The sequence below is a fragment of the Myodes glareolus genome, chromosome 1 (genome assembly GCF_982192425.1).
Source record: "Myodes glareolus chromosome 1, mMyoGla1.1, whole genome shotgun sequence".
In the NCBI taxonomy this organism is placed as follows: domain Eukaryota; kingdom Metazoa; phylum Chordata; class Mammalia; order Rodentia; family Cricetidae; genus Myodes; species Myodes glareolus.
Window position 1 is genome coordinate 114,544,548 of NC_142026.1, and position 13,846 is coordinate 114,558,393.

Consider the following 13,846-nt stretch of genomic DNA (forward strand, 5'->3'; position numbering starts at 1 on the left):
GTTCTTCCTCCATGCCGGAGAGATAGGCAAGGTCCCCATTATGCAACGTCATCTTAGACTTTATCATCTGCTCATAAGAATTCTTACTGCTCAGGTTTAAAATCTTTTTATGCTCACACTTAAAGGCAAAGTAAATTTAGGAATAAAAAAGTGATGGGTCAGCCACGTTATTTATCTGATCTGCAGACTTCACCCATCCACAGACAACCATTTAGTCCTGTAGCCTGAGCCTGTCTCATGTCCACGTTCCTCCCACAGGGGGCGTCTGGTCTCAGAGTCGTCTCTTAACCACCTGCTAGTCTAGGAACATCTGTATAGGAGTTCACCAGGCGCCAGCGTTGGACGGCCAGTGCTGAGAATGATCACAGATGAGCTAAGTGTACACGCTTGGTATCTGGATGGGAGGCTGCCTGGAAGGGCTGCTCCCTGCTCCCTTAATTCTGACACAATCCCCTCTCTGATGTCGGTACTCACCACCCCCACCCTCACCTCCTTCTTTTGAGACTAGTCTTTAAAGTCTCCAAAGCTTTCCTGGGAACAAAACCTCTCTTAAAAATCACAAGAGGTTTCACATTGACTCTAGTTAGGGTTATACCATCAATGAGTGTTTGTTAATAAATACTAATTTGCTTGTCAGTATTTTTGAGATGAACATTTTATACCAGGTTGAAATGATAATTTATTTATCTCTCAATTGTACTCACTAATAGTTCCTGAATTGATAATACATTAAAAAAAAAGACAAAGTGAAAAAGCTATGGCTGGAAAGTCTAATATAATTATCTCAGCTAATCTAATTGAAATTTGTTCCAAGGCTAAAATCATGTTTATATTATTGTGTTCTTTTGAAAATACATTCTAAAAGATCTCTTGGACAGCTTTAAACTTAGCTGTAAAAGCCAACATGAGCTCTAATTAAAGAACTATAAGCTCTACAAGAGCTGTATCAATAATATATATATTCTATAACAACTGATTATTTAAAATTTTTAAATTACATTTATTTATTTTATGCATTCATATATGTATAAGTGTACTTGGGCACATTCATGCTGTAGTACGCATGTGGAATCTGGTTTGGGGTTAGCAGTCTTTACACACTAAGTCATCTCCATCCCTCTTCCGTGATTTTATGGAACCCAGAAAAGCCCAGACAGCCCCAGGTGGGAATGAAAGTACAGTCACGTAAAGATTTTGGTCTCAGAGGGTCGGGGTGTAGTTCAGTGCAGGACTGCTTACCTGCAGCACGTGCAACAACCTAGGTACTATAGCAACAACAACACATACACAAAATTTGGTATTTGCAAAAGACAAATTAGCAAATAGTAATTTGCTTCACCGTATTCTTGAGAATGACGACTTCTCTCCACTGACTCACTGATTTGGCTGTCCCTGAACTGATAACACACTGAAGTTAGAAAAACAGGCAAAATAATAAAACTTTGTCTAGAAGGGCAAAGTCTAACATAATTACCTCAGCTAATTTACCAAATTACCAAAAGTATGCCAAAACACTTGAAAAATTAAACCTAACACTTCAAACTCTATATTATTTTTAAAAAGCAAAACTTTGTATCTCCTGAAATGAAGGATTTTTTTTTTTGCTAAATATTCCTTAAATATTCTCCTGAACTTGGTCAAACTACTGCACAAGTATTAATCTTAATAGCACGTGGAGGTCAAAATCAGACAACTATACTAACTTGCAATACCTGCTGTGACCACCTGCAGTTAAAGTGCATAGATTTACTTGGTTCAACATTTAACAGTTAATTGTTGGACATTTACTATGCACAAGGCTATTCTAGGCTCTGCTACTGGGCTTCAGAATTGGCAAAGGTACAACCCTTTCCGTTATGAAAGGTTTGTACCCTAGTGCAGGCCGACGGAATAGCAAGTAAGTTAAGTATCTATTTAGATGTTGACAATACTAGAGAGAAAAAGGGAGTTTTAATTTGAGGGATCTGCAAATCTGAGTAAAGAGGTCAGGAAATATCCTACCACGGAGGCAGCATTTCAGTAAAACTTACAGGGAGAGAGAATGAGTTATGTGGGTTTCTCAATTTGCTCCAGTTGGAGCCAACAGCAATTGGTTCTTACTCAAGGGTCTGCCTGGTGGGTTTAGGGAACAGGAGGCCAACCACAGGATTCTGGCTTCTACTGGGTGGGAAAAAAAGTCACCAAGAGAGCTGAAGCAGAGCTGTGACGTGATAGTAGTCGTATCCTAACGGGTGAGAACAGACAATGTGGCAATGAGAGGAAGTAAGGGCCTGGAAACAAACAAGAGATCCTGGTGGTACACATGGACACACTAGCAGCAGAAGGTACAAGAAGTCGCATTTCGGACATTTACTGACAATCTCACAGCCTAATTGAAACGAAGGAATGTGAGAGAAACAAATGTTAGCTAAAACATTATGTATTATTATTATTCTACTCCTAGGAGTTAGGGAAATTTATCTTCAATATCCTACAATTTCTGGCTCAAAACTAAATATGTATTTATTGGTCAAATGAACACATGAACCAAAATAACACAAAGTAGGTTTGAAAAGGCAGAGGTGGAGCCAGGCATGAAGGTGCATATCTACAATCTTAGCACTCAGGAGGTAGCGGCAAGAGTTCAAGGTCAGCCTGCAGTACACAGTAAGATTTTATATCAATAAGTACATAATAATAATAATAATAATAATAATAATAATAATAATAATAATAATAATAAGTACTGTCTCCAATAAATGAAGTGGTGCTTACTTTTGCCTTAAGTTATTTAAAGTAAAATGTTCACTGTCCAATAAAGGCGAAATGCACCTATCCTTGTTAATGGTCTTTGAAATAAGTTACAGGACCTACTATTTCTACTAATAGATTGGAGCACCCCCCCCAAAGTTACTAAAACCCACCTCAGCACTTATAAAGTCCTACATTTTGCCCTCTTGGTTTGTGTCAAATCTGAGTCAACACAAGGCCTATGCACTACACTTGTGCGATGACACACAATCCCCCTTCTTCGGTATCCCTCCCGGGACTTATGCACCACTTATGATCTTTTGAGAAATGTATTTCAGTCCTCTGAAATATAGCACTGCTATCTACTCAAAGAACTTTACTACCCGGGGAGTTTTCACTCCGGTGATGGTGACTGTGTATATGCTTACCACATGCTGACACAGCTAACACAGAGGAAAGAACAAAGGGTTACTAATCATTACTGTCATTTTAGATTCTCTGAACTTCTTTAAATCATCACAATATACTTTCAAACAAGCTGACAATCTACAAACCATTTACATTATTATGACGAGCTCACACAACAAGTGTAACTATGGTAGCAATTTGCTAGTCTTGGTGACAATACCCAATGAGGTATCTAGGATATTCCCCTGTTCACAGTCAGTTCTCCATAAACACTATCATCACTTCCACTGAAGACTATAGTTTAAGGAAGATCAGCAAAATTTCTAACATACATTTTATATTTAGCACTGTGCCATGTATTGGGATATTGAGAAATGGAGGGCACAGTAAAAAAGCCTTTAAATTTGTATAACCAAGGAGGTATATAAAAATCTAAACAGAAGAAGTTCCTCAGCATATAAAACAGCACCAGAATACACACAAGATACAACAGCTATGCAAAATACAGCATGAGAGGAAGCACTGTGACCTGCAACCAAGGCTTGGAGATGAGGGTCAGCAGGGATCTAACACAGAAGTCTCAATGGAAGGATCGTAGGGTAGTGTCTGTGATAAAGATACACTTCCGTCAGGCCGGAGCCAGGGAAAAGGCAGCGGGCAGAAGATATTCTACATGGATCTAAGGTTTACTCTGAAGACAGAGCCAGTGATACTTGTGATTAGATGGCTTCAGGGATAGACCATTTCAACTTCTACTCTTTTTTTTTTCCCACCCCTGAAAGCTGAGGACCGAACCCAGGGCCTTGTACTTGCTAGGCAAACGCTCTACCACTAAGCTAAATCCCCAACCCCTCAACTTCTACTCTTATACTGGGTTAGGAATAGGGAAAGCCTGAGCTAAAGGATTAGGCTAAGTCTAAACTGTCTGTTGGTAGCTACAGATAACCCTTGAATAAACCTGAATAGACATGCATCAGTGAACAGTGTTGGCTAGTCAAGGAAGATCTCTCTCTCTTTCTCTCTCTCTCTCTCTCTCTCTCTCTCTCTCTCTCTCAGTGTGTGTGTGTGTGTGTGTGTGTGTGTGTGTATGTGTGGTATATACTTGCGGAAAGATGCATGCTTACAGGTGTTGACTCGTGTGTGTGCACAGAGAGGCCAGAGATTGACGCTGGCTTTCTTCTACCATCCATCTCCACCTTACTTTTGAGACGGTCTCTTACTGAACCTGGCACTCACTGTTTCAGTTAGACTGCTTGGTCAGCGAGTTCCAAGGCCCTGCCTGTCTCTTCCTCTCAGAGATGGGGTTATATAATGCAGCACCATGCCCCAGCTCTATGTGAGCATCTGAACTCGGGCTTTTATGTCTTCACAGCACTTGGTAGCTCAGACCAGTATTAAGATTCCAGCACCCCTAGCAACAGCTGAGATGCCAAAAATGGCTACCCCCATTTAAAAAAAAAAAACAAAATACGACCCCAATTTCTTGGGGCCAGGAATGTGCTGGCACAATTGATTAAGACACAGATATTGCCAAGACAAAGCAGTGTGAGTGACAGATGACAGCGTAGCTGAGTTTAAAACAGAATGTGGTGGCTCTTACCTGTAATTGCAGCACTCGGGGCTAAGGCGGAAAGGATGCTGGGAGTCTAAGGTCAGCCTAGGCTATGGAGAGAGACTCATGCCAAAAACCTCTAAACCAAAACAAGTTCTGCTACAACGGGACCACCTGCCGCCTTAGGAATAGCTTCAGATGTGAGAACCATTGACATCACCTGAGAGAGGGCTGAACACATCAGAACAAATGATCAGGACAAAGACATTGCTACCAAAGTGTGTGTGTGTGTGTGTGTGTGTGTGTGTATATATATATATATATATATATATATATATATATATATATATATATATAAAAGCTTAGAAGAGAGACAGCAAGAGAGAAGTGGAAATTTAGAGGGGTTTTAAAAAACAGCCTGAATTGATTTAGATGAATGGAGCGATTGAGGAGACCATTTATAAAGCTTTTAAGATGGGGGTGGGGGGGGAAGCTTTCAGAGAGCATGTGCCCTATGTCCAACCAACCAACAAAGCAGTCTCATCAAGGATGAATTATGCTGGATTTTATATAAAAAACAGAAGGATAATAGAGAAAGAACAGGCCAAGTGACAGTCTGAGTCTGACCATAAAAGCATTAAAGCATGACTCAGACTTAAGATAGAAAATATTAATAGACCCTGTCTATTTGCTCACCAGTACTAATAGACCATGCCTTTTAAAACCACCCGATACTTCTTCCTTTCCCACTCCTGAATTTACCTGAATTTTCAGGACTGAAAAGCAAATAAATCAACAAAGAAAAAAATAACTTTAAAATGATTTCAATATTAATTTAAACCTACATTCAACAGAAAATAATCACAATCACTGGCCAATAATTTTTTAGTTTCCTTCTAAATATTTCCATATATGTATCACTACATCTAAGAACTGAAATATTTCCATATATGTATCACTACATCTCAGAACTGAAATATTTCCATATATGTAGCACTACAAAGTTTGAAAGCACAGTAACAGCCGACATAACCAACCTTTGGTTTTTGTATTGTGCATATTTCAAAGTGTTTCTATTCACTAAAAGTCTTTGGTTTTGAACACTCCTGTGCAGACCAGCTTGTCTGACTTTACTGCCAGGGAGCAGTGTGCAGGGAGGAGGTGGAGGCCTAAGGGTCAAAACAAGCCTGCTTTCCAGGACTGCCCGCCTGCAGGAAGCGTGGAGGAAACGGGAGCAGTAGGTCTAGGAGGAAACAGCCACGCGCAGAAAAACAGCAGAGTTGAATTATTTCTCAGTAAGTTAGTGTTTAAAAATGTCTCAGCAGCAGCAGGTGTGTTCTATTGGGCTGATCCAGTGCTAAGGAAGCAGACGATCCTAAGTTCGAGGCCAGCCTGGGCTATATAAGACCCTATGTCAGTAAGACCCAAATCAACCAAAACAGCTGGCGAGATGACTCAGTGGGTAAAGTGATTTTCTACAGGTCTGAAGACCTGAATTTGATGCCCAAAACCTATATGAATGTAGAAGCAGCGAACCAATCCACAAAGTTGTTTGGATCTCCCTACCCCCAAACACAAGTCAACAAAAGTAAAAACCAAAACAACAAACAAAATGACATCCTCTTGCTAGCCAAGAAAGAGCAATAGGCCTCTGCTAAAACAACGTCACCAGTGTCGCCAGGACACCAGTGCCACACACTTAGGTTCTCGATCAGGAGCAGTAAAAGGCATGGGTTAGAGAGGCTGGTTCCTCAGTGGATGAGCTAGCTCTTCTACGCTACATGACTTCAGCAAAGCATGGGCTATTTTCTGCAAAGACCTCAGGCCCTAGCTTCCTTAGTGTTAAATAGAGGCTGAGGGGGTTAGTAATCAAAATGCTAGCTATATAAAATTGTCAAAAATAAAAGTTAAAAAATGGTTATTGGATAGAAACAGTAAGATTACTCAATATAAAAGTTCAGTTCTAGCCAGGCGGTGGTGCCTTTAATCTCAGCACTCGGGAGGTAGAGGCAGGTGGATCTTTGTGAGTTTGAGACAAGCTGGTCTAAAAGCGAGTTTCAATACAGGCACCAAAGCTACAAAAAATAAAAACAAACAAACAAAAAATTTCAGTTCTAGGGGCTGGAGAGATGGCTCCGTGGTTAAGAGCACTGACTACTCTTCCAGAGGACTAGGTTCAATTCTGAGTACCTGCATGAAGGTCCACAACCATCTATAACTCCAGTTCCAAGGGGATCCGACACCCTCACACAGGCACACAGGTAGGCAAAACACCAATGAACATAAAATAAAAATAAAAAATTTTTAAAAAGTAAAAAAAAAATAGTTCAGTTCTGGGAAACAAAGATATCAAATAAAGGAAGGGCTGGCACTGGTTCCACAGCCAACGTTCTAGAACACAAGACTGTTCCTCCTCTGAGTGCTATGCTTGCCACTTCCTGGTAAAGCCAGTCCTGTGACTCAGCTTGCCAGGTGGCTGCAGGCAAACACCACGCAGCTGACCTTTCATGAGGGCCTCTGGTGACAGGAGGAAAAGCAGGAACCTTGGCATCAGGTGTCTGCCTTTCCTGTCTGTAAAGTCAACAGCAGGATTATTTCAACGTGGACACTGGGAAGTGTCACGTCTCATACCTTTGTACCTAAAAAAAGGAACCCTGTTTACTGTCCTTGTGCTGTTTTTCCTATGTCGGTTTTGTAGGCCGCGATGGCTGCTGTGTGGTGTTAGTCCTAAGCGTGGATCACACACTAGGCGGCTTCACCAGCCACCAGTCAGATACACAATGCACACAGACCATCACGGATGTTACTGTGATGCCTGCTCCCTCAGTGTTGTGTCCCTTGTCCTAGAGCAGAAAAATTAGCATTTCAGCAAGGCCATCAGTGAGTGATCAGACACGCGTAATCAGGGGCTTGGACTACCTCGCTGCTTGTCTCGTTCCTCACGGCGTTCCCGGGCCAGACGCTGGCGGTCATCAACCCGCAGCACGGGCGGAGGGTCTGAAATGAGATAGGAAGCACGAGAGTGAATTTAAAAAAGATATATGCTGGTATACATCTTTTGTTGAAAATCTTTGGTGGACAAGGGGCTGAAGCAATAGCTCAGTGGTAAATAACAGTTCTTTACTCTTGCAGAAGACCTGAATTTGGTTCCCAGTATCACAGCTGGTGTGTGTGTGTGTGTGTGTGTGTGTGTGTGTGTATGTGTTTGCACACGTGCCTGTATGCAATGAGGTCAGAGAAGGAAAATATATGGTATGGCCCCCATAGGCAAAGTAACCCTGAGAGATCTGGGTCATATGAGATCTGGGGCTCCGAAGGTGAAGAGGCAATTCCTGAACATACAATACAGTGCTTCCCTTTCAGAAGAGTGCGTGCATGCTTGTGTGTGAGTGTGTGTGTGTGTGTGTGTGTGTGTGTGTGTGTATGTGTTTGCACACGTGCCTGTATGCAATGAGGCCAGAGAAGGAAACCAGGTATCTGGCTCTATTACTCTCTACCTTATTTTCTTGATAGAGTCTCTTACTTAACACTCTGCTCCCCAACGCGTAAAATAAATGAAATCTAAACAACATTTGAAAAGTGAATTTCCTCTTTAGGTTGGGATATAGTTAGTGGCTTATGCTTATAGTTCATTATTTACGCTTGCCTAGCATAAAGAAAGTCCTTGGATTTGATCTCCAGCACAGTAAAAACAAACAAAACCCAAAGGGACTTCTACTGCCATAGGGTGCTTACATGAATCTAAGGGGTGAAAGCCTCCTAGAGGAAGTCCCATGGGGACTCAGTACCCTCCCCAGTCCCATGCACAGAAAAGCCTCCAATAAGTACTAGCTGTGGGTGGGAACGTGGGCGGGCAGAGGTGGCTGGGTAATGGGGAGAGCTCAGCTTGCTCATTAAAATGTGGCTGACCCTGCTCAAGCAACAATACCCACTGCTGTCCTCCTCCTAAATGACAAGTCATTGTCTACTTGGATGAAGTTGCTTCCCACATGTCAAAGAGACGAATCTAAGTAGAAAGGAGAAATGCTTTGTGAGCCTGGACCCAGGCATGTCTGTCTGCATTCTCACTGACGCACGGAAGTTGAGTGGTCCAGCTTGAATAATGCATGAAGCGGGTTTCCAAGAATGTGTGGACTCTCGTCATCATCATGTGGCATGCTCACCTTGCCCAGGAAGCTCATGGTGGTTGTGGGATGCTGGGAAGAAGGGCGCTGCCTGTTCAGATGTTTGTATTATGTTTACAGACAGTTTATTTCTTTGTGTCACCAAATGGAACAGATCATGACTCATAAGCAATTATAGAAAATTACTCTGTAGGTAGGTTACGATCATGGCAGGGAACCAGATGAAGGCTTACTACTACTGTGTGGGTGTCTAGACCTGTAAAGATCTGAGTGGGTTTTCAGAAAGTCACAAAAGAGATATACAATAATGCTGGCCATACGGGCTCAAAAACTGTGTTGTAACTTAGCTTCAAACGCAGCCCCTCTTAGATCAGTGGTTCTCAACCTGTGGGTAGTAACCCTTCAGGGTTCGAATGACCTTTCACAGGTGTTGCCTAAGACCATCAGAAAACACAAGTATTTACATTAAGGTTCAAAACGGTAGCAAAGCTAGTTATGAAGTAGCAACGAAACTACCACATACTAAATACAGCATGAGGACCTGTATTAAGGGGTCTCGGCATTAGCAAGGTTGAGAAGCACTGTTGACAGTAAATGTGTCCACGCATGGCATCTCAGTGACTGTCAAACGATTTTCAAAGTCTTGAGTTTTCATTTCCATTTGAAAGAGAGAACTCTAAGGTGACCGAGAGATTTGACTTTTGCACCACAAATCTGTGTGAGAGGCTTTTGGTGGCGAGGACACGGCCAAACACTCCTAGATTCTACGTTTAGTTTCTACTTACCATGTGACGGAGGCTTCTGAAGTAACCTTTCCCTTCTCCACATAACGTCTTACCTGGTTTATTTCCTGAGTGGTTGCTATTTTGTCCTGCAACTGTAGAAGTGGGGCGGCTGGGGGTAGTTTTCTTTTCTTGTACTTTACAGTCATCAGGCGCTGCGGGTGAGACAAAAGGAGACACTTCATTAGTTCCTTAAAATTGATTCACAAGCATCCAGTTATCCAGTATTTACTGTTAACCTTTGTATCAGGTAGGAGGCACGGGTCAAAAATACAAGGTAGTAGTTACAATACCCACCCAGGAGGTAGGGCACAGCAGCAGAAGGGACCAATCCTGTATCAATGGCATGCTTCAGGGCCCAGAAGAGCACACCCCCTTGCTGTCACATTTCACACAGAAGGCAGCCTGGAAACTAAGTCTTTTCGCTGTTGTTTTGAGACAGCCTTGGATAGGACGCATTGGGCCACCCTGGTGCTTACTATGTATGTAGCTCAGACTGGCCTCAGACTCATGGGAAATGCTCCTGCCTGAGCTCCAGCCTCTACAGGAAATCGTCTTTGAGCTCTGTTCTTAGAAAGTTCAAACAAGGAATTTAAAAAACTCCACAAATGTAATCACAGAAATCACCGAAAGGGAACCAGGAGATAATATACACTAGGATTTTAAGAAAGGCTCTGTCCCAAGTTCAACTCAAAGATAAATTAGTATTATTTCAGTTTTCAGTGCTGGGTACCAGATCACTCACTGGCTCACGGCTGCCAGGCAAGTGTTGTAGTTAACTGCATCCTCGGTACAGCAGAGAATCTTAGATGCAGGGAGAGGAACGAGGGGCACAAATCACAGGTATTTCTCTGGTTCTTACAAATATAGGATTCGCCATGTCCAGAACAGCTGTTTGAAATAAATTACGTGACTGAATCCATTTTCAAAAGATGTTTGCTACAATTTCAGAAATCATGCCAAAATCCCAGTTCTTCCCTTCTCCTGCCTCTACAGCTGCTCCGCCTTCAACACCCCCATCCCAGTTCAGGTACTGTTTTTCAGCTAAACAGGTCCTATGGAGTCATCGTTGCCTCTCTTCTTATTCCCTACATTTAATTCATTAGTTCTTTCTGTTTTCCTCGGAGATCATCTGAACACTGTGATCCCCTCTCCTGCAAGTGTCTCTGACCACATCACTGTCTACCTGACCCCGTCACGGCCCCTTCAGTCTCTCCTCACATCAACCACCACAAGAGAACACTTCATACTCTCCCTCTGTTCAAAGCTGTCCAGCGACACCGCCCACTATACCCGGAGGGAAATCCAAGGTCTCTACCATGGCCTGGAAGACTTGGTGTGCTTTGGTCTTGATGGGGTAACACCTCCCATTCTGCTTGGCTCCAGGAGAACCAGCTGCCTCCATAGTCCATCTCAGACTCTGAGCATGTACTCAGAAACTCTCCTCCTCGTGGGGTCAGCAGCTGGGTCTGTGCTTCACTGTCTTTGCATCTCTGCTCAATTGTGACATCAGAGTCCTCTGACCTGTTCAAGAAAGGCACTCGCCTCTCCTCCCTAGTCTAATTAGTCCTTACCCATGGGCATCTATGATGTCCTGTTTGACGGCGACAGAACAGGATATTACCTAGAAAACAGGGTTCCATTTGACCAAGGGGTTGGAACCTAAATAGTGGGATGACGATTATGCCTCATGAAGACCAAGTTTAAAGGCGCTTTCCAAGATGTGTTTCCTCCCTGCCCTTGTCCCTCCTTCTCTTGTTCTCTGAGGCAAGGGAGAATTATCTGTATTCTTTCAATCATGTATTTTAATAAAACGCTGATTGGCCAGGTAGGAAGTATAGGTGGGAAAACCAGACAGGAAGTAGAGGTGATTCAATGAGAACAGGAGTATTCTGGGAAAACAGGAAACTCACTCCTCCATTCCCGCGCAGATCACCGAAGAGGCAGCATGTAACCTGCCCAGCTGAAAAAGGTACCAAGCCATATGGATAACATAGATCAGAATAATGGGTTAAGATAAGTCATAAGAACTAATAAGTAGCCCGACCTAATGAGCCAATCAGTTTATAATCTTATGGAGTCCTGTGTGTGATTTTCTTTTGGGGCTTGCCGGTTGTGGGGTACTGGATGGGCCAGATACCCCAACAAGCCGGCCCCCTCATGTTACAAACAGCAGCTGATTTTCTATATTTATTTATTTATTTACTATCATTGCCAATGCATAAAAAACTGTTTAAGAACATCCCTCTAACCCTTGACTTTTATGTTACCTTCTAGAAGTTTTTTTATTAGAGGAAATAAGCAGATTCCTAGAGAAAAAAAATCCAACTTTTGGTACACACACACACACACACACACACACACACACACACAATAAAACATACTAAAGCGAGTGTTCCACTGAGTCAGCTGGCTTGGTAGAGCATGGCTGCAGTCCCAACCCTTTGGAGACTTAGGGAGAGAAAGTATGACTGCAAATTTTCAAAAAATGGTCATTTTATTTTTTAAATAACCAGACTATAATCGCACCACTGGTTTAAAATATATTTCATACATTTTCATGTCTTTCTTGTTTGGCGTACTCACCCAACATCATTTAATTTTCCAATGCTGATTGATTTTCTTCCTTATGACAAATACCAACCCCAACTGAGAAGTCCAACAAGACGCACAGCTATGTTCAGTGTGAGTCGTGCATCCGAATCAGCCCCAAGAAAAGCTCATCTCTTTCGTCTGGTTCTAGTTTGCTCTATTGTACAAAAAGCCGAATGTCAGGGAAATGAAGTGAACACTGCATGGAGGCTGGGGTGTGGCTCAGTGGTTAGAGCACTCAGCAGACATAAGACCCTAAGTTCCCAATACTGCAACAGCAATTGATAACAACAAAACTCACGAATAGAAAACAACTCTATTGGGACTGCATCTCATCCAGCTAGCATAGCTACTCCTGAGAACACAAAGATTAGGGCTCTGTGGTTGAAAGCTTTTGCTGCTCTTGTAGAGGACCTGAGTTTGGTTTCCCAAGCCCAGGTTTGATGGCTCTTGACCACCTGTAACTCCAGCTCAAGGGAATTCAAGGCTTTGTTCTGGCCTCTGGAGGAAGCAGTATACATGTAAACACACCTCCCCTGTCTCTGTCACATCCACAATACAGACATAAATACATTTTAAAAGTCTTTTAAAAAGTTACGAAAAAGGAGACTCAGTAAAGAGCCCATTGTGCAAGCGTGAGTCTGAAAGGGTGGTGGTTTGAGTGAGGATGGCCCAAGAGGCCATTCATGTATCTGAATGCTTGGTCATTAGGGAGTGGATTAGCAAGTGTGGCCTTGTTGGAGTAGGTGTGGCTTTATTGGAGGAAGTGTGTCACTGGGGGTGGGCTTTGGGGTTCCAAAAGCCCAAGCCAGTTGTGGTGTCTTTGCTCTTCCTGCTGCTTGCGATGCAGATGTAGAACTCTCAGCTACATCCGCCTGTGTTCGCCGTGCTCCTAAGCGCCGGGACTACAGGTGTGCACCACCGTGCCAGGCGTGAATGCCAGGCTTTGTGCTCCACTGCCACAGGACTCCATGTTTCGCCCACTATCTCTTTGGTGATTATAGTAAGGACAAGACAGGCAGACCTGAATTTGATCTGAAACCTGGTTCTCATTGGCTGAGTGACAAGCAGATAATGGGGAGATAACGCCTACATCACAGATGAATCAGGAAGATGTGTGCTAACAATGCACACGGACATGGCAAACAGAAAGTTTGCTCAGGCCCTTTCTCCCAACTTCTGGGGACTTCCATGTCAGCAGTGTGTCTCGGAGCCAGCAAACCTGCCTCTGTTGTGTGAGTCCTCTGTGTACCACTTAAGCTAAGGCTCAGTTTCCCTTTGGTAAAGAAAGCAAAGAGACTTGGTGCTGAGAAAATAATGGCTAGGAAGGCAACCCAATGCCTTGCTGGTAGCAAATCATACAAAATCATTTGGGTCTTCCTCTTATTCCCTACACACTTAGCAAACTGGCTTTCTCTTTCCTCCAAGCTTTGGAGAAAGAAGACCTAGACTAACTTGGTGACAGCGTTCCAGGGGAGCAAACAACAGATAAGACAGAGAAGGCTGGTGCAGCGCTGGTTTCAAAGGTTTTCAGTTCCGCTACAATCACCTCCCTGGGGTCCCTGCAGAGACTGAACATGTTGGCGTGGTTTTCAGGGTATGATCTGGCCTGGGAAAAGCTAATAATCAGTCTTTCTGAAGTTTGAGAGAGAAACTTA

The 13,846-nt window shown here is 43.0% G+C and overlaps 1 protein-coding gene across 7 annotated transcripts in view; it reads right to left on the bottom strand.

Annotated features, from left to right (window-relative positions):
• Positions 1-13,846, bottom strand: part of Map7 (microtubule associated protein 7) — a 136,154-nt gene that overhangs the window by 44,842 nt on the left and 77,466 nt on the right. For 6 of the 7 annotated variants that reach the window (XM_087911535.1, XM_087911543.1, XM_087911523.1 and 3 more), the window contains 2 exons: positions 9,653-9,751; positions 7,610-7,687 (listed from right to left, as the gene is read on the bottom strand). In XM_087911535.1, coding sequence (XP_087767661.1) covers positions 7,610-7,687; positions 9,653-9,751 — 177 coding nt within the window. Of the gene's footprint in view, positions 1-7,609; positions 7,688-9,652; positions 9,752-10,914; positions 11,029-13,846 lie in introns of those variants that run through there. The other variant, XM_085689021.2, reaches the window with a different exon arrangement.